The sequence below is a fragment of the Argentina anserina genome, chromosome 6, assembly GCF_933775445.1.
Source record: "Argentina anserina chromosome 6, drPotAnse1.1, whole genome shotgun sequence".
Taxonomy (NCBI): Eukaryota; Viridiplantae; Streptophyta; class Magnoliopsida; order Rosales; family Rosaceae; genus Argentina; species Argentina anserina.
In genome coordinates this window covers 34,778,236-34,802,876 of record NC_065877.1, presented here as the reverse complement: position 1 = coordinate 34,802,876, position 24,641 = coordinate 34,778,236, and the positions used below count along the sequence as shown (strand labels likewise).

Here is a 24,641-nt window from a genome sequence, read left to right as displayed (position 1 = left end):
CTGGTGATTGAGTTCCGGCCGATACAAACATGAGTGTTGGGAGGGGGGAGCACAGTTGGCACCTTCTACGCCGTCATTGCGCGTCGCCGATATCGCAGACGTAGCCCATATAGACGGTCCGCTCTTGATCCGGCCTCATATATATATATATATTATATCTTTCTTCCCAAGCAATTCTGGGCTCCAACAAAGATATAAATCATGAACTCGCACATAATATGCTCCATGTGATATGGTGAATTATAAGTGGGTTCCAGTAAGTGTTATAGGTATGCATACTACATAAAATAGTTGCCTCAATCTTGTGTAATTCATATTGCGGGGTATATGAATCTGAATTTGGTGAAGAAGTACCTGTAATTAGTTTCTGGGTACACTCGCACTCACCAAACCCATGTGCTATGTATTCTGTTTCTGGCAAAAGTGAAAGATAAATTGCTTGTTCATTTCAAAGTCTCAAGTTTGAACTAAAGGCTCTCTTTTGAAGCAAACTGCTATAACATATTTTCTTCAATAAGCCTGAAATTTTACACCATATATTACTACCGATTCATTGAAGTATTGTATGTAATTATTTCCTAAACGGGATGAAAGTTGTTTCCTATGAAATTCCTAATTAGAAGATGTCGGATTTGCAGTGTTTTTTTTATCATCGCTGGTCCCCAACTTCAATAGTTGTTTTTTTATTTTTATTTTCCCGATGAAAAGCTTCAATAGTTGTTGCATATGGGAGGAATTTCATTATTTTGTACATTTTCACTCTTCTTCGTAAATCAAATTATGTCAAAGAAAATATCAACCACGTTTTCTTCCTAATCTTAAATACGTAATGGCATGGCATTATACACCCAAAGATGATCGGGTTTTAAGGTTCGTGTTAAGCTAGTATGATGAAATGTCATGTTACGTTGCATACCATTTGGCAAGATATATATGTTTCCTGTTGTCAAAAAAATGGTTTTAATTTTAATTTGTAGAAGACATTTTTATTTCCAAATCGTAAATGCAGTATGCTAGCGACCTCGTATTGGAGCATCACTTTTCGATGTGTGTGTATCTCTTGATATATATATGTCATTGCATGTTGCCCCATTTGAAAAGAGATGTTTATTTTCTTCAAGTTATAGTTTTGATTAAATGTCATTTCATGGAGCAAATCTTAAGATCCGTTTTGAAGGTCAATCAATCTCAATTTAAACATCATTTTATGTTGCGTACCATTCAGTAATGTTTTGTTTCTCCAGTTTTGAATAGAGTTTTAGACAAAACGGGACATATACACTCTCTTTTCTAATTACGTCATTCAATGCCCTTGTTAAAACATCACTTTTCGAGGTTTTTGCAACTCTACATTCGAATGTCATTGTATGTTGTCTACCATTTGGCGAGAGCTATTTCTCTTGCTTAATTAGAAATAATTTTAACCGAATAAATAGCGAAGGACACTTATTTTTGGGATCATAATGGCGTGTTCACATTATACATAATCCCTAGTGGAAAATCATGTTTTAGAAATGTCTGTAAAATTAATCCTCAAAGCGCTTGGTTATGCATCAAATTACCATTTAGCAATATTTTACATTAAAAAAATGAGCATAACTAGAGAAATGGTCATTTTCCCTTTAGTTCAAGAATCAAGACCAATGATTTTGTCAAAAAGCCACCACTCCCTACTCCCCACAAAAGGGTTTATAGGGTAATTGACCTAATGAAAGACCCATACTTGGCAGTTAGATCCAGAAAGGCATGCAGTAAGGTCTAAGGACACGCCCCCACAAAAACAAAACCACTGACTTCATCCTACATGGCTACATCCCATGACACCCCCAAAACCCCAAAAACAAACCCACAGAAAACCACACACCATTTCATCCTTCGTCTTGGATTTTATTAAACTAACACATCAATTAGATTAATTAATCATCACCAACCTGATCTACTTCCCTTAAAAGGTAAGTCACGAACCTAATTCCCTTATTCGGTTATGCTAATAATAGCATGTTTAATATTAATCAAAGATTGAGTACTCCCTAATTATAGCCTACCATCCAATCCAACCCAAAAACGGAAACACATTCCCCATACCTTATTCTGAATATAATAACCTAAAGCCATGATGGGATTTCACTTAGGACCATACCCATTATTAATTATCGAAAATCTAAGCTAACACAAACCTCCATATTAATATCATTCTATTTGTTCTTAGATCTCTTATCCTTTCCCCTTTCATAATTAAAAGTGAAAATAAATGCGTAAAGCTAATGTGGGATAAACTAGAATAATTAGCAAATTCCCCTCCCCCCCCTGTGTTTTTGCTACTCACTTTCTGCTTCTTTGTATCAGACACATGCATGATATGAAAATCCCTAGCAATCTGTGATGAGACATTTGATTCAGAAACAATAATCTTCTGCAAAAAGAAAAAGAGCTGCCAGCTGCTAGTTTAATTATTCTGGTAAGAACAAATACGATAAAAATGGCACGGATTGCTTTTTTGCATTAGCTAATTAAGAAGAAGAAGAAAATTATGCAAATTAATTGATTAATTCCTTGTTGGATGATGAACCAAACTCTAGCTGCACCCCAGGTTATAACATCCTCAGCATCAGCAAATTAAGTGATTATCTCATTGATTAAACTAAACAGCATGAGAAAGAGAAAGAAACGAAAAACGAAACTGGTCTCTTAATTAATACGTACTGCTAGCTTCTCTTACTCTATGATCTTCACTAATTAAGTACTCTCCTTATTAATTATTCTTCGAAAATGATCAAGAAGAAGATGACGACCCACCGTTAGTGACACCGTGCGGGTGATTATTGCCGCCAACCTGGTAGTGATGGTGGTGGTGGTGATTCGGGTTCGGAATGTTGCTCAGACTCCCACCACCGTTACCGTTGTTGCTGTTGTTGTTGGGATGATCATCCTCGTCATTGCTGTTGTTATTGTTGTTGTTACCGTTCATCATGTTGTGGAGTTGGTGCTGATCCAGACCAGTACTGTCGGGAATTCTAGCGGTAGCGGTGGGGCTAATGCCGTTAGCAGCGCCACCACTACCGCTGATGACGTCGCGCTTGGCAAAGGTGTTCTTGTTGTTGTGCATCCACACTTTGAGAACTCCTTTGTCGACTCCGATTTCGTTGCAGAACTCATGTACTATGTCCTCGTCGCGCTTCTGCATCTTCCACCCAACTCGTTCCGCAAACTGGAACATCTTGTCCTTCTGTTTCTGGCTGAACTTGGTCCGGAACCGCTTCCTCGCATTTGTGCCGCCGCCGGGGGAGACAATTTGACCGCCGTGGTGGTTGTTCGGGTTGTCAGACACTCCCGTGGAGAGGGCCAGCAGCATGTGGGGAGCTGATGGGTAGTAGGAGGAGGAGATCGGCGGCGGAGAAGCTGAATTGGGGCTTCGGTTGCCGATGAGTGGAGGCGGCGGGTGGTGGCGGTGGTGGGGCTGGTACTCGATGACATGAGTCGCGGGAGCCACCGCCGGAATATTGTCCTCCGGGTCACGGCGGTGGAAATTTCGGTGGCAACCACAAGCTGCACATTTTAGCGAGGTGGGGTCAGCTGGGGTGGCGGTAGGGGAAGGCATGAACTCGCCACAGCCGTCGAGGGCGTGGCCGCCCAAGCTGGCGGCGTGGTTCTTGAGGCATTCTTTGTAGCTGACGACTACAGGAGTGACCGGGATGTTACTGTTGTGGTGGTGGAGGTGGGCAGGATTGTGCCGCTTGAGGACGCCGTTGCTGAAGGAGATGGGCTTGGCCGGCTGGATCCGGGTCGGTGTATCGCTGTCGGCTTCCGGGGACTTGGTGCTGGCGGTGGTGGTGATGGAAGGCGCTATCTCCATCACTCGAACATCTAACAGGTTTCAGAAACCGAGACAAGCAAAAAAAACCGGAGGTGGGGGAGATTAAACAAGACCAATTAGAAAAGTCTGCTCTGGCCAGTTTAAGGAGTTAGGGTTAGGGGAGTGTGGTAAAGATTAGAGTAAACACTACCCTCCATGGAAGCTAAAGATAAAGCTTAAAAAAGCTATAGCTGTTGGGTTTTTTAAACGAAATGAAAAACACAACGAGGAGAGAAATGGTTGGGTTTAGAAGAGAAGAGAACGGAGAGAAAGAGAGAGAAGTTGATGATGGCGATGATGATGAGCAGTGATGACTGTCGATAATAAAAATCTGGGTTTTGTGGTTGTCCCTTCTTAACCACTTTGTTTCCTTTTTTTTTAACCCTAGTTTTTTTTTCTAATCATCCCATGGTTAAGTTGGTGGGTCCCCAATGGGGTTAAGGTTGTTGTGTAGTAATAAATACATCTTAGCACCACACCCTTATGCCAGTTTTTTCCCATTACAAATTTATTTCCATCTGTAAAACAAATCGATTGTATACACGAGCATATGTACACGGTGTAATCTTAAATCAATACTAATGTCCGAATTTACTCACTTTCACAGTCTCATATGAATTATGATAGATTGCTCCTCGTTATTCGTTATAAATTAATTGTAAAATAGTAAGTACGCGTACCTCCAGTGTAATCTCAGTCGTGAACTGTTATCAGTTGATCGAAATTAGATAGTTGTTATGGGAAAACAAAAGTAGGGGTTGCCCTACTAAAGCGTGACTAGGGCTGTGAGCTATCCTTGGTAACGATATTGTATGCAATTATGACTCGGATGTAGGCCGGGTTGACCCGCAGAGAGAGTTGATGAGAAAATATAAATTAGAGGTCCTGCAAATCTCAGACATTGACTGTAACACGTCTTAATATTTTTGTCAAGTTGCACAGTGAGGGGTCTGGACCGCTCCCACAGTAAGCTTTTTCCTATTTGTTTTTTCCATCACTCGTCTACTTTGTGCTTAGCCACTCACAAAGACATTCCTGCCCCTAAATCACCCCACAGTAACCATGGTTTGTATCTTACGGGACTATGGTCAGTGTTGGAAATTGGATTAACAAGAAACGAATCTGTGAAAATCCAGGGTGTTTAGGGCACCACGTCCCCCTTAAATTAAAGGTATATCTCTGTCGGCTTTCGAGAATTTCTCGGACGCGGAAAGGGTTCGAACCAAACGACAACGTTTTCAGGTGCTGATCGCGCAGAATTATTAGACCTTCTGCATGGAACGTAATCCTGCTTAAGACGTAATACACCGGCTTAATTACGCGACGCGTGTGAAGCACTTCGAATAATGTGACACGTAGCGATAGGGGCTGCCACGTTGCTTCGTAATCCGGTTCGTATGCGAATTATTAAAGTCATGGTCAGCCATAATTATCTATAAGATAGAGGTGAAGGAGGCGGTGGTTCTGTACGTGTGGGAGCACTGTAGCGTTTACTGCGGTGGTGGGTAAATTTAGAGGGTCTACGACTCGGATCAGAAACCGTTAAGCACACTGACTTTACACAATTCTGGGGATTTAAGGAGGATGGGGTGTAATTAATTAAGGAGTTGCTGTGAAAAAGAGGAGTATGGATGACGTCATTGGACCAATGATGGAGCAGCTAAGGTTTAAGCATTCAATGGTGTGTCAACCCACATTCCCATTGTGTCCACATGTATCGAAACTCGCAACCCGTGAGTTTAGTTTCATTGAAAATAAAATAAAATAATACATTTTTTATAAATAAATTATATTTTAAAAAAGAAAATCATAATATTTGTAAATAAACCGCCAATCATTCATCGATAGTAATATTAGCTTTTTCTCTGATACATATATTGTCTATTGCCTCTATTTCCTCTATATAACAGTGAAATACATGTACTATATAACTTGATCGATATGCACTCTAGGCACTTATAACTTGTTTGTTAGATTTTGACAATATAATGTAGTTCTTACCTATCAAGAAGTGGAAGATGATGGCATTGTGAGGTTTTATTTTTTCTGTTATGAATACAAAGTCTATTCAAACAACAACAACAAGGGGTACAATTCCATTCTATGTGATAATATGTTTTGGTTGATGGGTGAGGGTACAGAAGTCACATGGGACTGATGGGAGTTCCAACTTAACTATCATTAGTTCATTACTTCATTAGGTTGAAGATGATTCTCTATTTACGAGTTTAATGACTGATGTTCTCAACTACTCGAACAATTGCAAGATAGCTAACGAGAAGAAGGAACAGTTTGAGCTGTATGATGTATGAGCTCTACGACTTTTGTCCCAAATATCCTGACTTAACTTGTTCCCGGATTCAATGGTGGAACCCGGTACGATCTCCGACCGCTACATATGCGTGGGACCGTATATCGAATTGCAACGTCTGATCCAAAAAGCTCCCCGATCGAGTCGTCCTGACCATGACCAGAGGCTTCAAAAGGGACATGCCACCCGCACACCTACAAGTTTCCCATTCTCAGGGACAGTCCATCAAATTTATCATCCTCCGATAAATTACTCTCTCCCTCTCTCTCTCTCTCTCTCTCTCTCTCTATACAGAGGTGTCATTGTACGTAAACAGTAAACTTCTACCGTTCTACGATGGACTCATTAGCACTAATTTACAAAGAACAACCATTTTGATACTAAATTAAATTACACATGCAGTGAGCAAAAATAATTGAAATATGGATTCATGTACGTACTCGTTCCTTCTTCAATACATCCACGTACAATAGGGATATTAATGGAAATGCAGAACCTGAGATTATAGAAGAGAAACCAAAATAATGATAATTTGGTTGCTGTTAGTACTGACGCAAGTTTCCTACATGAGCAATAATAGTGCCTCTTGTTACCCAGCTTGCACAACCTGAAGATAGTATGGCATAATGCCATAATGTTGAAAGCTCAACAACCCAAAATAAACTAATTATAGATCACTGAAGGGAAACAACTCTTTCAATCATTAAATTAAAATTCAATCTAGCTAGCTAGCGATCCAGCCTAAAATGCATTTCGACCCTCAGACAATTCCCTACCATACCATCCAATAATGGTCATTTCACATATAAATACGCACAACGATCATTGATTACAAGTGTGATGATGTTTATGTTACAAAGGTTATTAGTCTTGACTCTTATGATTTCAGTTCAATTAAAATCTAATTGGCAAAGTGCATAAATATTGAAAGTTATCAATATTTGAAATGACTGATTAATTAGGATTTGTAATACAAAAGCACTATCATTATCGCCAAAGGAGATCGAAGTGCACACAACGCACCTACTCCTCACGTCAAACTATATGAATTAGGGTGTTAACCAATGAATGGATCAGGGGATCTTAACCAACTAATCCTAGGAATTAAGGTCTTGTCTTCGATCATTTGGGTTTAATATGCTAGTGTGTACCTAATCACAAAACATTAGCTGAATAATTGAAACCTAATTAATAATTGACCCCTCTATTGCTTTTTAATTATTCTCCGGTGCATGAGTCATGCAGATAGCTAGGGTTTCCATTAAATAATTTCTACTGAAAAAAAATTGCTGAGTTCCATAACCAGCCCAATAATTGCATCAATTTCTGATCACCCTCTTTCTTTCTCAGACTTACTAGTAGTTAAGGAGAAAATATTAATTAAGCATCAAGTACTAGATATACATAAGAGTTGAATTAGTTAATATCTTCTTCGAGCTCCAAGTCCAACCCTAGGTAGGGCAAATCGGTATAGAAAAAAAAACCAGAAAAAAAAGAAAGGAAAAAAGAACCTAGGCATGCAGAGACATCTAGAGAGTTTTATTTTAGGGTTCGTACATTGCTTTTCCTCGTTGTCCTTTCAACCTCGGATCCATGGGGGAGGGGTAGATATCATATTAACTCTAGCTCGGGTCATACGTGGTAAAAGCTGCCTACGTTGTCACAGCTTATTTGGATTTTAACTAGCTCCATGTCGGTAGGGAAATGAATGAGAGATTAATTGGTGAAACTGTAGAACTGCAAAATTAAGCTGACAAGCATAGTTGATGTCCAATAATGCATTAGTGACTAACAAAAGTGCAGTAACGATCAAAGCTTATTAGTGAATGATGATCGGATGATACAGTCAGAATTAGTCATACGATATATGTAATGTTTTGTTTCCTGAGTTATTACAAATCTTAACCGATTGAGTAGGGTGATCGATACATGTCGTTATGTTTGCATTATATAAGTGACATGGATATAAGTTTTAATTTTATTTTGTGTGTATTATAACAAATTTCAATATGGGTTAGTGCAAACATGAACCTAAATAGTAGTACTCAATAGATGAGACATTATGAACTCTTTTGGCTTCCCATGTAACGGGTTAAGGCAACAACCGGCCAGCATCACTTTTATAGAGCACCTGCACTTGCGTGTTTTTTCTCCAAGGTAGTATGACCTACATTCAGATCGATCCCAATTAGACCTTCCAATTAGGACTCTTAGTACTCCAATTGGATCATATCGAAAAGCTTATATATGGACGAGATTCCCACACAAACTATACACAAATTATCCTGCACATGTAAATATGGCCATCAAGTGTTTATCTTTGGCATCAAAGACACGCCTAACAACATGCAACACCAGAGAAAAGCAAGTACTGCAGTTGTTATTATGATTTATGAAAACCGAAATTATTGCAGATTGAGCAGAGATCGATTTATATAATCTCAAAGACTGAAAGTGCTTGATGACCTATCTATATATAAGCACACACACATGCAGTTCCTTGTTGATGGAGCTACCTTTGACTCTTTGAGTTAGGAAACTTGATTGCTCGTGGTTTTCACAGAAGGCATGCAAATTATCAGGTGACGCAAGAGAAGGGTGAAAGCCGAATTATATGATCGATAATTTCACAGTCGTCTTCAATCAGAGTAAGTTTCAATTGTGAATGATCTGATTCTCTGAGCATAACCTATAACCTACCCGATATTAGAAGGACGACGAAGATGACGGATACCACACAGATGATGCCTTAGATGAGAGACAGCTTAAATATTCCATTAATGGCGTCTGACAAGTCTACCTAAATATTGTTAAGTTGGTACAGTATCGTAACTTCTTCTCTGGAAATGATCGAATCCAATAATTATTATGAGGTTTGTGTGGAAGTGGGATACCCCATTTAACCAATGCCACTGATCGATTCGTCTAATGCTGGGCTCACTCTGTAGCTAGATTATTGCACCAACTCTCATCTTAACTAACTAGTTACCTTGTGACCAACTTAATAAGATGCATGGATTTTGCACAATTATTGTCCAGTTCAACTGTAGTTTACCGATCCAATCTTGCTTGTGTTAACTAACAGAGAATTCATCTCTGAGCGGGACAATGCAAGTCGAGCTGAGTAACAGGGCACATAGAGGGGAAGAGGCTCTGAAGGGCATAATGCCATAATAAGAGTGTGAAATAGTTGTATTAACAAGGGTTTGGGGTCGAGATTAGAAATAGTTGGAGCTTAATATATGAGAGGTCGTCCCTTGCCTCTACGAGCTTTTAGTCAAATTTGAGACTAAATATGACGTTATAGTAATTTGGTACGCATGCATTTTGCTATACTTTAGAAGACATGGCTTTACTCATACTTTAGTTTGCTAGAAGATAATGAGTAGTTTGCTAAAGGGTATAACGAGAACTCGAGAAGATCTATTATTTCCCTCTGTGGCAAACTGGCTTTCGACCCGACCGGCGAAATAAACGGAGTTTCTCTCATGTCTTTTTAACCTCCGCCGACCCACTGGTGCTCTTATTCTGATTTCGCTACTCACAGTCTCAATCACACCGGTCGGTCCTACAAGTTCGTCAAACTAAACTAAAGAGGACCAATTTCGTGCTGGATATGAAAAATATGGATTTCAGGTTTGGCCCCAGTACGTTTTTTATTTTTACTGAATCGAATATTCTTCGGATGAAACTTGAATGCTTAGTATGAAGAACTGTTCTGGTAACCATACAATCGGAAGGAACAAAAGGAAGCGAAACAATGAGGTGTGTGAAAAATTTACTGATCACATTCTTGTGTTGTGTATTTCAATTGAATTTTTTATGAATGTGATTTAGGATTGTGGAAGAGTGTACAAGAGAGGCATTGAAGGTGAGATCATTGCTTAAAAGAAAGCTGAAGAAGTTGCAGGTGTGTGCGAGTGTCAGGGTTTCACTATTCCATGTATGTGTTTGTATTGTGTTTACTTAGCTCAACTTGGAAATGTATCCTGCGTATTGCGTTTTCCTAGGAGGAGAAGGAAAGAGAGCAGCTGTGGAAAAGCGTCGGAGGCTTAATTATGAACACTACTTTGTTTGACAGTGGATTAGTATTTTCGTCTGTTTCGTTCCAAGTCATCTGTGATGAACTGTTGTGCGTTATGTAGGGAATATAAGATACCAGAGGTAATCAAACAGACAAACTATTATAGCGACTGGCTGACTGCCACTCCAACCTTTGGTCGTTTTTCACCGGTGGGAGCTTCCACAACATTCTTTGCCAGTTAGTAATTTTGATCAGAAAGCTGCAGTTCATGCTTTTGCTTTTGCCATGCGCGAGTCCATGGCAGAACGTCCTCATGCTGTTTTAAAGCGACAGGCAGCATGTTGAGAATTATATCATAATCTCGTGCCGAAGCTGGAGGAGAAAGAAACAGCCAGCTATGGCTTGTTGAGAGAGGTGCGGAATGAAAATCCTAACGAAGTGTATCCGGATATCTAGAACTGGTTAAGTGTTTCCACAAGAAGTTTAGGGAAATTTGTGACAAGATTCTTTGCTAATTAAGCCCTTTTCCTGTGACATGAACCAGACGATCTGCTGGTTGGGAAATTGTAACTTGCACAAACCCTCTAAATTTATAGTGTCGATCTGCTTCTTTTGTATAAAAAAAAAACAAATGTATTCAATGAATTCTATAGTTTACAATTTGAGCCCTTGAGGGTATATAAACAAGAGGTCTGGTTCATCAGGAGGTTACGTACATGAGATGAGCATATAACCGTTATATGCAGAAAGTTCCGGTTTAGACAGAAGGCCCAGCCCGCCAAAACTGTGATTTGGGCCTAAGCAGGCTACGGGAAGCCGAGTAAGGGCTAGGCGAGACCACTTATCGTGGGCCTCAGCAGAAGGGGCCGAGGGTGTGAACAGAAGAAGAACAAGAATCATCTTCAAGATAGATTAGACAACAGTGACTCAGTCTATATCAAATCAAATTTCATCGATTTTATGTAACTTTGATCATGTTACTTTCCAGTTTTTACCGCTGTGTGATTGACAGCACAAAATGAAGCAAATGCTCACAGAAAGAATAAGCAGTAATTTCTTGTAATTCTCTTCCCAATTGCTTTGATCATAATGCTCATAGCCTCTGTGGCGAATTACCTGTAGAGAAATTTACCGAAGACAAAACGTACTAATGGCTCCCGTCCTCAAAAAGAAAAAGAAAAAAAAACGTACTAATGGCAACGATCTCATGATCAATAGAAGTATAGAACCTATATAGGTAGTGATAGACATACACATAAAAGAAACATGCCCCTTCCATATTGAGTGATGATTATAGAGATATAATTTTGAGGGTGTCGCATTAGAAGGTCTAGTTCATCAGATGGTCACATTTTTATGTCTACCAGGTGACGAGCATTTGAAAGGCAAAGGGATAAAAACCACTGATTATTAAGAATTTTGCATCAAATAACCATCAAGATCAAAATGATTACGATCAAATGATCAATGATGCACCAAATTGTTAAGCAATAAGCTCAAGTGTAGTAGAGGATGAAGCAGGAATGGAGGATGAGATTATTAGAACTTTTGACTAAGTAGTCAAGTGGCTGGGCCAAACTAAATATATGTAGGCAATCTCCCATGTGGAAGTTGGATCATGCTCACATGAAAGAACATGAGTAGTACAATAAGGTATTACCTTTCCTCCTTCTTTCTCCAATGCACCGTGCAATCCACGACTCCGTCGTTTCTATATAGCAAATTGCGTGAGCTTCATCCTTTCTCATTTATGTGATGGTTATCATCAAGTTTGTTTGTATAAGTGGACCATGAAAGAAAGAAGCTTCAATTTGCAATCCTATTCGGAGAGGAAGGGCTAATGCCTAATGTTGCAGATCAGAGACTGTCCTTCCTATTCGAGAGGAATATGACTATTTATTCCCCCCTCATACTTGTTGAACCCATGCTCAACATTCAATTGTTGCATACACTAGAAGCAACTACTTGTATCGATTTGGTTAGCTTCACATGCATTTGTAGGACGGTTTAAAGATGAGTCAAGATTTTCCAATATAATAGACATAAAAAATGACACATAAACTCCACACGTCGGAGATCACAATTCTAAAAATGACATATTTTCTCATTTATGCGGCGTTACAAAAGTGGGAAATACTTATTGTTGCTTCTGAATTTTGATTGATGATTCATATACAAATTGCTTCCTATATATAGGCTAATTCATTCACCTACTCACTCCACTATCTCCACCACTATACCTACTACTCACACCTACTTCATTCCACTAACACTCCCCCTCAAGTTGGCGCATACACATCAACCATGCCCAACTTGCAAAGTGAGTCATAAAAAACATTCTTGGACACTCCTTTGGTGAGTATATCTGCAAGTTGCTCTTCTGTAGGAACAAACGGAAAGCAAATGATCTCAGCGTCTAACTTCTCTTTTATAAAGTGACGATCAACCTCTACATGTTTTGTACGATCATGTTGCACAGGATTCTGTGAAATATTAATAGCTGCCTTGTTGTCACAGTATAGTTGTATAGCATTCTTAGGTTTAACACCCAAATCTTGTAGCAAATTCCTAATCCACAACAACTCGCACACTCCCTGAGCCATACCTCTGTATTCTGCTTCAGCACTAGATCGAGCCACCACATTTTGTTTCTTACTCCTCCATGTAACAAGGTTACCTCCAACAAAGGTAAAATACCCTGATGTTGACCTCCGATCTGTAATGTTTCCAGCCCAGTCTGCATCTATGAAACCACAAACATCAACGATATTGTTGTGATTAGAAAACATTACTCCTCTCCCTGGGGCTGACTTCAAGTACCTCAAGATCCTTACAACAGCATCCATGTGGTCATCACTGGGGTTATGCATGAACTAACTTACTACACTTACTGCATACGCAACATCTGGTCTGGTATGTGATAGATAAATCAGGCGCCCGACTAGCCTCTGATAACGCGGTTTGTCAGTGGGGATTTGATCTGGATACTCTGCTAACCGGTGGTTCTGCTCAATAGGAGTATCAATGGGAGTGCAGTCCAACATACCTGTCTCTGTTAGTAGATCAAGGATGTACTTCCTTTGACACAGATAGATACATTTGCTTCCCCGGGCTACTTCAATGTCTAAGAAGTACTTGAGTGTACCTAGGTCCTTCATCTCAAACTCTGTGGCAAGCTGTTTCTGTAATCTATCCACCTCAACAGTATCATTCCCAGTAACTACCATATCATCAACATATATAATTAGGGCTGTTACCTTCCTTTGTTGATGTTTGAGAAATAACGTGTGGTCTGAATTACTTTGTCTGTAGCCAAGTTTCCTCATGAATTGTGAGAATCTTCCGAACCAAGCACGAGGTGACTGTTTAAGACCATACAAAGACTTTCTCAATCTGCATACGGAGTTACTTGGGGAGGTGGCCACATATCCAGGCGGAAGATCCATGTATACTTCCTCTGTTAGTTCTCCATGAATGAATGCATTCTTGACATCAAACTGCCTAAGTGGCCAATTCAAGTTAGCAGAGACAGAGAGCAATACCCGGATAGTGTTCATCTTTGCCACAAGTGCAAATGTCTCATCATAGTCTATGCCATATGTCTGGGTGTACCCCTTTGCTACTAGGCGTGCTTTATACCGGCTGACTGACCCATCTGGATTATGTTTTACTGTAAACACCCAACGACATCCTACAGTTTTCTTGCCATATGGTGGAGGTACAAGCTCCCAAGTATTGTTCTTTTGTAATGCTTCCATTTCTTCCTCCATTGCTTTCCTCCATTTTGGATCTCCCAATGCATCCTGCACTTTGTTAGGTACTGATACAGTAGATATTTGATTCACAAATGACTCATATGACTTAGATAATCTTTTGGTAGATATAAAATTTACCACTGGATACTTGGCTTTAGTCTGAAGGGTAGGCTCATATTTTTTTGTTGGTTGTCCCCGAGTAGACCTATTTGGCAAAACATATTGTCTACTAGTATCCTTAATAGAATGACTAACCTCAGATGAGTGATCTTCTGTACCAGGAGAGCATTGGTCAGGGGTATAAACAGTGATACGGGAGACATGAGGGGCAGTTGTGTTGTCAGCTTCTGGTGTCTCAATTGATTGAGTGACAACCTCTGGTGGCGCTTGTGTGGCTGATACTTTGGTAATCTCAACGGGACCTGTTACCACATCGACTGGCTCACTTGTCTCCCCCTTTCCATGATATGACTCTTCAAAATATGAATTCTCCCCCTGAAGAGTAGTATCAGAAGAGGAAAAATAACTCATATCCTCAAAAAAGGTAACATCCATAGTGACATAGTACTTCCGAGTAGGGGGATGATAGCACCGGTATCCTTTCTGATGTCCTCCGTACCCAACAAACACACATTTAATTGCCCGGGCATCCAACTTAGAACGCTGATGTTGTGGAAGATGAACAAAAGCAACACAACCGAAAACACGGGCAGGAAGATTATGAAAAGAGGGTAAGGAGACGTGAGATGCAAGCACCTCATAGGGAACTTTCCCTTGAAGGACACGAGATGGAAGACGATTAATAAGGTGGGCGGAAGTAATGTAACGACCCCGAAATTTCGAGCTTAAAAACTCAAAATTCTAAAGTCGTTAAACACCAAATAATCTCAAATAAATCGAAATCATTAAAGCGTAACAGCGGATCCCATCTGAGTTTAAAATATAACTCGGTCAAGCCGATTATTACAAACCCAAATGATAATTCAACATATAACAAATGGAATTGTATAATCCTCACAACCTCACAAATAAAATCACACCAAATCACACACACAATCCACGCTGGAACTTCACCACGACTGGATGCGATCGACTTCGAGTCTTCGGAGTCGTCACTCAATCACCACTACTCAGCACCTGCGGAAGTATCCTCTACACCATTGTAATTGGTGCACCGGGATTGCAACACAAACCCGGTAAGCTTTACAGCTCGTATGAGTAAAATATTAAAATAACTCTCGTCTCATAAAAGACACAACTCCACATCAACACAGCATAATGAAAATCATGAGAAAACGAGCAACCCATCTGGTTACTCAAATACTTTCACAAAATGGTAACTAATGAGCGCTGGTACACATCCGTTACCCCTCACTTAGTATACCGCTGATGTTGGGTAACCACCCGCCACCCAACATCCAAACAAGCTGAGTACCCATGATCAGATAACCACCCGTTACCTCCATGCAGTACTATGGCAGACAGACTAGAGCTCTAACTGTATCGTAACTTTCGCCCGGCCAAAGGCTAGGTTCCGACTTGCCTCACATGTACAATAATCTCACATCATATTGTACCACAAATCACGTCCGAAGACAAATCACAATATTTCACATTTTCCGTGATAAAATCACATGTACAATAATCTCACATCATATTGTATCACACATCACGTCCGAAACAAATCACAATATTTCACATTTTCCGTGATAAAATCATGTACAATAATCACTCATCATATTGTACGTTTTAAAACTTTCACAATATATCCATAATAAAAATCATAACAGTATATTATATAGCAAACTATATATATTCGTATTTATTTACCATTTATACCGCATATACATAGTCCACTATATCCTATACATGTCATATTTCATAAACACCTGAAAAATTACGTACGATAATCTCACATCATATCGTACCATTGAAATCACATACACATGCACAATTTTTCTGTCACCGAAATGACTATTTTCAATGAATTAATAACAGTAAGTAATTTAATGAACTATATATATATATATGTACTTATTACCATTTATACTGTATATATGTAGCTCACTAAATTATATACATGTTGTAATTCATTTAATAAACACACTTGCAAAAATGTTGAATCACCGCGAGGGTAGATTCGTAAATCAGTGAGATTTTACTCACCTTATTGACTTGAGCGTAATTCCACAATTCGCGAAGCTAATTCCTTTCCTCGATTTAACGATCACCTTAAAAGAATAAGAAAAGAATTTAGAATCGTTTCGTAAACCTTTAAATGCCAAAACAGTAATATACGGTTACTGTTCAGCAATTTTGGTTTATACGAAGTTACTGTCCACTGTTCACTATTCACGGTTACTGTACAATACTCAATTAATACGTATTTCTGTACGTATAATACTATATACGTATTTCTGTACGTATAAATATTATATACGTATTTCTGTACGTATAAATATTAAATACGTATTTCTATACGTATAAATAATAATACGTATTTCTGTACGTATAAATATTAATACGTATTTTCTGTACGTATAAATATTAATACGTATTTTTGTACGTATACGTACGATTTAAATGTAAATACAACTCAGTAAATAAAATTTACTAAATTACCCTTTTACAAATTACTTTTTACATTTACTGAAAGTAATTTATAATTACATTTACCGAAGGTAAAATTTAATTACATTTACCGCAGTAAATAAAATTTACATTTACATTTCAGTAAATTACCAAAATACCCCTATCGGAAAATATTTTCACACCGCCGCACGTGGCGGCGCGTGGGGCACACGCGCCACCCGCCGGCAGGCGGCGCGTGGGGCTCACTCGCCGAAGCCACCCACGGCGCGTGTGACGCCACCCCGGCCCAAAATCACTCCCTTTTCTTTTCCCTTCCTCCTCCACTGCCTCATGCCGCTCCTAGACTCTTACACACTCCCACACGCGCCGCCTAAGGCGGCGGTGTCTACCATACCCTCCTTCCTCCGATCTTCTCCAAAATCACTCCAATTCGATTCCAAAAATTTCAACAACCCATCAACACAACCAAACAAACGTAAAACTCACCTAATCAAACTCTTGGATGCACCGAAGCTTGTCGGATCGGCAGTGCTCGGCTCGGGTGAGGGGCGGTGTGGCGAGCTTGGGTTTTGGCGAGGGGGAACTCGTGATGCCGTAGGGAGGAGCGGTGTAGCACACAACCACCTGGATGAGGAGATCGTCGGCAATGGAGTTTTCGGAGGGGGGAAGGCTCGGTGTCGATCCACCGCGACGAAGGAAGGCGCGTCTTGCTTCGGGAAGGATGCAGACGTGTTGTGGTGGAGCAGCGACCGGCGGTGAGCAGCACGGAGCCGGAGTTCGTCCGGTCTTGGTGGAATTTCTTGAAGAAGGGGGAGTCGGGGGAAGGAGAGAGAGCCGAGAGAGAGAGAGAGAGAGAAAAAGGGGGGCGGCTGTTTGGAGAGAGTGAGAGAATGGGTTTTCCTGAAATGGAAACCCTAATCTCTAAATCATTCTATTTATACTAGTTTCCAAATCGGAAACTAACTTCCGACGTTAATAACTTTTACGTACGTCGTCCGATTAGAACGCGTCACATATCCACGAATTCGTATCGACGTGCTCTACAACTTTCGTGAAGAAAGTTTTCACAACCGAGCGACGAAATAAAAGTCGATAAATTCGTTCGGAAACGTAACGTTTTCTTATTAAACGTTCTCGGAACGTTTCCGTTCCCGTTTCGTAACGTTTGCAAGTAATCGTATTCGGTTTAAATCAACTTCACAACTTAATAGAATTTAATTCAACCAAATATCGTTTTGAAAAATTGGGGTTATTACAATCTACCCCCCTTAAAGGAATTTCGTCCCGAAATTCAAGCTCACTCAACAAACAGCTGTGGATATCTGGTCATCATGTCTGACTCTAGCTCCCAAGATGCATCACCCTCATCATGGTGACTCCACAATACCTTGACTAATCCCACTTCTCTCCTCCGTAGCTTCTTTGTGGATCTATCCAGGATACGAACCGGTTCGACCACAAATGTAGCATTTTCCTTCACCTCAATGGTGCTATGATCAATCACATGTGACTCATCTGGTACATACTTCCTCAGCATGGAAATGTGGAAGACGTTGTGTACACCTGACATGCTAGTAGGCAAGGCTAGTCGATAAGCTAGTTCGCCCACCTTCTCAAGTATGTCAAAGGGTCCAACGTACCTCGGAGCCAACTTTCCCTTCTTGCCAAATCTCACTACACCCAAATTTGGCCCAACAGATAGGTGATCGACATGGACCACCTTAAGTGCCTCATAGGGTACCATGCCGATGCTGGAATGGTAACTGTCGTTGTAGGCGAACTCAATCAATCTCAAATGATTTCACAGCTACCTTACAATCCAGCATACGAGCTCTCAACCTATCTGCTGTTACCTCAAACTTCCTCCATTAGACAATTTGTCACATGTCCTAACAATAATAGTTGCAAGTGAGCTACTCAAAATATAATCATCCTCTCGAAACATAATGATGTTTTCAGCATGGAGGCGTTGACGCCCTATTTTGTCTAGTTCACCCCTCTCTTGCGATTTGACAGACTATCCTCACGTCAAGAGGTAGCTCCTACCACTGAGCAGGGTCAAAACTCTCAACATCTAACATGAGTCAAATCAATGGTTAACACATGCCTCCTACTTACATTACACATAGTGATTTTCAAATAAACATGCTTTATCACGACAATAACTTCATGACTTCACCACAATGCATCGCTAGAATAACGAATCTCCCAATCCTTCCAATCAACAAAATAATCTTATTTCAAGATCATCTTATTATAACCATAAAAGTTGTCGTGCATGATACCCACCCAAGTACCCTATTTGTATCGTTATCACTATAAGGAAATCTTAACTCATCGAGTTCACAACCATCACAGAACACCATCTTGGACTATGAATTACTCTCAAACAGTTCACCAGAGAATCGACTAATATACGCAAAAGGCTGTAGAAAATTCTACCACCACCACAAGAGAGATGCATCACGCATCCTACCCCTCTCATCAAAACTTACCATCGAAAATTAATTTCTGCTTCTTGCTTCCCTGAGTGGTGTGCCACAATTTACAAGTTAGACCAAGGTGGTATTTATCCCACAACGGTGAAACATGAAAATTAAGCGAATTTACAGCGCAAAAGCCTACAAGACCGCGACCGAGATATACTTTACCCCCTGGTTCATACATGCCTCAAATTCATGACATACGGTCCCACACAAACGCCCCAGTGGCATCATCTAACATATTGATTTCCCCCACCGTCGTAGTACTAATAAGTTCTGCAATTAATTCAACAACGGAAGCTGGTTATTGGGTCTATTGTCTCCTCAAAATCAACCCAAAAATGGTTGCTACACCACCACTATAAACAGTTGTTTCTTTACTTTCATTAAGGACTCTCATGGTCGACACATTCGGCCAACATAACTTCTCCGCAAACAGCAATATAATTGATTACTCTTTATCGTAGAATTATCCCTTATTGAACACCTCAGTCAACTTCGCCTTATCCAACAATAATAATCTGATGCATGGAGGGAAGAAGTGCATCTAAGTCTTCCCATACTAACACCACTTGCACTTGAAAAGAAAATTGATTTTTCAACCATTTCTTTATCGGTTGGAAGGTGCTTGTCACGAAAATTCGTCAAAACACCATTAAGCTAAGGTCATCTCATACCTTACCTTCAATAGAGTTACTTCACCGCCATTGCGTCTCATTTGGACCTGTAGCATTGTGAAGTTCAAATCCCCAACACCAAAATAATTAAATCCTGAAAGATCAGCGTTCTCAATTAAATGCTCATCTAGCAAAATAATTAATTCGTGACGTCAAAAATGAAATTTCTCTAACACATTAGATTTCTTGCTCAGCCAAGAACAATGTGTAACTTCAATTGTCAATGTCCGAAACAAAACGAGTTGAAACGCAACCACGACGTATGAGAATCTCAGTTTAATAATTGTATCACCACCTTAAGGACGTATCACACACATCATCAATCCTAGGTAAATGATACATAGTCTTGATGGTCACCTTAATCATTCCCCTATAATTCACACTCAACCGCATGAGACTTCTTTTTATTCACGAATAACACCGGCACCACTCAAGCTGAGACACTAGGTTTGATGCACCCTAGGTCTAATATGTCATCTATCTGCTCTTTCAATTCCTTAAACTCGTTCTTTCCCAATCCCATAAGGCGCCTTTGATACAGATGCTATACCAAGCACATCATCAATAAGGAAATCACCAACTCTCGAAGAAGGTAACTCCGCATCTCCTGAAACACCTCACTATACTCGAATAGTAGAACAATGTCTGTGATAGCCACTTCTAGATCCACAAACTCCACATTTTCCAAGACTCTAGCTATCATGGCATTATCCGACTCGAGGCACAGATACGAAACTCTGGTTTCCTGGGTCTATGAAAGAACTCATCATGTCCACACAATCAATCACCGCGTACTGCGGCCTCAACCAATCAATTCCTCAGATCACATCATAGTGTGGTCCGGAATCACTATCAAATAAGCAGAGAACTCTCTACTTCCAATCACAATAGGACAAGCCTTTCATTGTCTCCAATTTCGAGGAACACTCCAAAAGCGAAGTGACACATAAAGAGTTTCCCATAGGCGTAGGAATCAATCCTAACCCCTCCACTGCCAACTATCAATAAATGAATATGGCTATCATCCTCTTTTCTAACTCAGAGTACTCAATCATCACCAAGTAGGTCCCAATACTCCGATCCAGTGGTCCGCTACCATATGATCCAAGCGTCATGAAATGACAGCACTAGTAGCTCACTCATGTCCTTGATCAACCTCAACACACGACTATCGTCTCTAACGATAGCAACAAGATCAACTTGTCCTTCCAGTGGAGCAGCCTCCTCAAAAAGGTTCTCCACATTGCGGACTCGGCCTGCAGCCCTAACTCGGCCTCGACCTCTCGTCCGTCCTCGGCCCTGTCCACGGCCATTTTCCAATTTCATCACCATTCAACAATTAACACTCAGTCATATATGTGAAGTCTCGAATTCGACAAAATAGATCCGACTGATATCAATCATGAAATTTCAGAAGGAGGTGAATCATCGGAGTATCGTCACAATACTCTCTACAGGACCAAACCATAAGGTGTGGCTCCTAACACTCTCGCGTACCCGACGACATATCAATACCGAGGAGCATGTGATGGGAGCCCGCCTGCAGTCGGATCATCGCTCCTGGATGGTATTGATAATCGCCAAACACGCACTTAGGCTCTGATACCAACTGTAACGACCCCGAAATTTCGAGCTTAAAAACTCAAAATTCTAAAGTCGTTAAACACCAAATAATCTCAAATAAATCGAAATCATTAAAGCGTAACAGCGGATCCCATCTGAGTTTAAAATATAACTCGGTCAAGCCGATTATTACAAACCCAAATGATAATTCAACATATAACAAATGGAATTGTATAATCCTCACAACCTCACAAATAAAATCACACCAAATCACACACACAATCCACGCTGGAACTTCACCACGACTGGATGCGATCGACTTCGAGTCTTCGGAGTCGTCACTCAATCACCACTACTCAGCACCTGCGGAAGTATCCTCTACACCATTGTAATTGGTGCACCGGGATTGCAACACAAACCCGGTAAGCTTTACAGCTCGTATGAGTAAAATATTAAAATAACTCTCGTCTCATAAAAGACACAACTCCACATCAACACAGCATAATGAAAATCATGAGAAAACGAGCAACCCATCTGGTTACTCAAATACTTTCACAAAATGGTAACTAATGAGCGCTGGTACACATCCGTTACCCCTCACTTAGTATACCGCTGATGTTGGGTAACCACCCGCCACCCAACATCCAAACAAGCTGAGTACCCATGATCAGATAACCACCCGTTACCTCCATGCAGTACTATGGCAGACAGACTAGAGCTCTAACTGTATCGTAACTTTCGCCCGGCCAAAGGCTAGGTTCCGACTTGCCTCACATGTACAATAATCTCACATCATATTGTACCACAAATCACGTCCGAAGACAAATCACAATATTTCACATTTTCCGTGATAAAATCACATGTACAATAATCTCACATCATATTGTATCACACATCACGTCCGAAACAAATCACAATATTTCACATTTTCCGTGATAAAATCATGTACAATAATCACTCATCATATTGTACGTTTTAAAACTTTCACAATATATCCATAATAAAAATCATAACAGTATATTATATAGCAAACTATATATATTCGTATTTATTTACCATTTATACCGCATATACATAGTCCACTATATCCTATACATGTCATATTTCATAAACACCTGAAAAATTACGTACGATAATCTCACATCATATCGTACCATTGAAATCACATACACATGCACAATTTTTCTGTCACCGAAATGACTATTTTCAATGAATTAATAACAGTAAGTAATTTAATGAACTATATATATATATATGTACTTATTACCATTTATACTGTATATATGTAGCTCACTAAATTATATACATGTTGTAATTCATTTAATAAACACACTTGCAAAAATGTTGAATCACCGCGAGGGTAGATTCGTAAATCAGTGAGATTTTACTCACCTTATTGACTTGAGCGTAATTCCACAATTCGCGAAGCTAATTCCTTTCCTCGATTTAACGATCACCTTAAAAGAATAAGAAAAGAATTTAGAATCGTTTCGTAAACCTTTAAATGCCAAAACAGTAATATACGGTTACTGTTCAGCAATTTTGGTTTATACGAAGTTACTGTCCACTGTTCACTATTCACGGTTACTGTACAATACTCAATTAATACGTATTTCTGTACGTATAATACTATATACGTATTTCTGTACGTATAAATATTATATACGTATTTCTGTACGTATAAATATTAAATACGTATTTCTATACGTATAAATAATAATACGTATTTCTGTACGTATAAATATTAATACGTATTTTCTGTACGTATAAATATTAATACGTATTTTTGTACGTATACGTACGATTTAAATGTAAATACAACTCAGTAAATAAAATTTACTAAATTACCCTTTTACAAATTACTTTTTACATTTACTGAAAGTAATTTATAATTACATTTACCGAAGGTAAAATTTAATTACATTTACCGCAGTAAATAAAATTTACATTTACATTTCAGTAAATTACCAAAATACCCCTATCGGAAAATATTTTCACACCGCCGCACGTGGCGGCGCGTGGGGCACACGCGCCACCCGCCGGCAGGCGGCGCGTGGGGCTCACTCGCCGAAGCCACCCACGGCGCGTGTGACGCCACCCCGGCCCAAAATCACTCCCTTTTCTTTTCCCTTCCTCCTCCACTGCCTCATGCCGCTCCTAGACTCTTACACACTCCCACACGCGCCGCCTAAGGCGGCGGTGTCTACCATACCCTCCTTCCTCCGATCTTCTCCAAAATCACTCCAATTCGATTCCAAAAATTTCAACAACCCATCAACACAACCAAACAAACGTAAAACTCACCTAATCAAACTCTTGGATGCACCGAAGCTTGTCGGATCGGCAGTGCTCGGCTCGGGTGAGGGGCGGTGTGGCGAGCTTGGGTTTTGGCGAGGGGGAACTCGTGATGCCGTAGGGAGGAGCGGTGTAGCACACAACCACCTGGATGAGGAGATCGTCGGCAATGGAGTTTTCGGAGGGGGGAAGGCTCGGTGTCGATCCACCGCGACGAAGGAAGGCGCGTCTTGCTTCGGGAAGGATGCAGACGTGTTGTGGTGGAGCAGCGACCGGCGGTGAGCAGCACGGAGCCGGAGTTCGTCCGGTCTTGGTGGAATTTCTTGAAGAAGGGGGAGTCGGGGGAAGGAGAGAGAGCCGAGAGAGAGAGAGAGAGAGAAAAAGGGGGGCGGCTGTTTGGAGAGAGTGAGAGAATGGGTTTTCCTGAAATGGAAACCCTAATCTCTAAATCATTCTATTTATACTAGTTTCCAAATCGGAAACTAACTTCCGACGTTAATAACTTTTACGTACGTCGTCCGATTAGAACGCGTCACATATCCACGAATTCGTATCGACGTGCTCTACAACTTTCGTGAAGAAAGTTTTCACAACCGAGCGACGAAATAAAAGTCGATAAATTCGTTCGGAAACGTAACGTTTTCTTATTAAACGTTCTCGGAACGTTTCCGTTCCCGTTTCGTAACGTTTGCAAGTAATCGTATTCGGTTTAAATCAACTTCACAACTTAATAGAATTTAATTCAACCAAATATCGTTTTGAAAAATTGGGGTTATTACAAGTAATGACAGTATCACCCCAAAGGTATTTAGGCATGTGGGCACTAAAGAGAATACACCGAGCCATTTCAAGTAAATGACGATTTTTCCTTTCAGAAACCCCATTTTGCTCAGGTGTGTAAGGACACGTTGTTTGATGAACAATTCCATGTGTGTTAAAGAACTCCTGAAAGACATGATTCACATATTCCCCCCCATTATCAGACCGAAGAATGCGAATGGTGGCATTATATTGTGTTTGGACAGAGGTATAGAAGGTACGAAAAGCTGGAAAAACCTCATTTTTATTTTTAAGAAGAACAATCCATG

General features: G+C 40.2%; 1 protein-coding gene across 1 annotated transcript; it reads right to left on the bottom strand.

Annotated features, from left to right (window-relative positions):
• Positions 1 to 2,508: 2,508 nt before the first annotated feature.
• Positions 2,509 to 4,158, bottom strand: LOC126798561 (zinc-finger homeodomain protein 9-like). Its single transcript, XM_050525568.1, has one exon. It carries the CDS (start codon positions 3,851 to 3,853, stop codon positions 2,774 to 2,776), a length of 1,080 nt encoding a protein of 359 aa, XP_050381525.1. The 5' UTR covers positions 3,854 to 4,158; the 3' UTR covers positions 2,509 to 2,773.
• Positions 4,159 to 24,641: the final 20,483 nt, after the last annotated feature.

Coding starts and splice junctions, on each gene's coding strand:
- LOC126798561 (XM_050525568.1), bottom strand. CDS start 3,853: ATGGAGATAGCGCCTTCCATCACCACCACCGCCAGCACCAAGTCCCCG.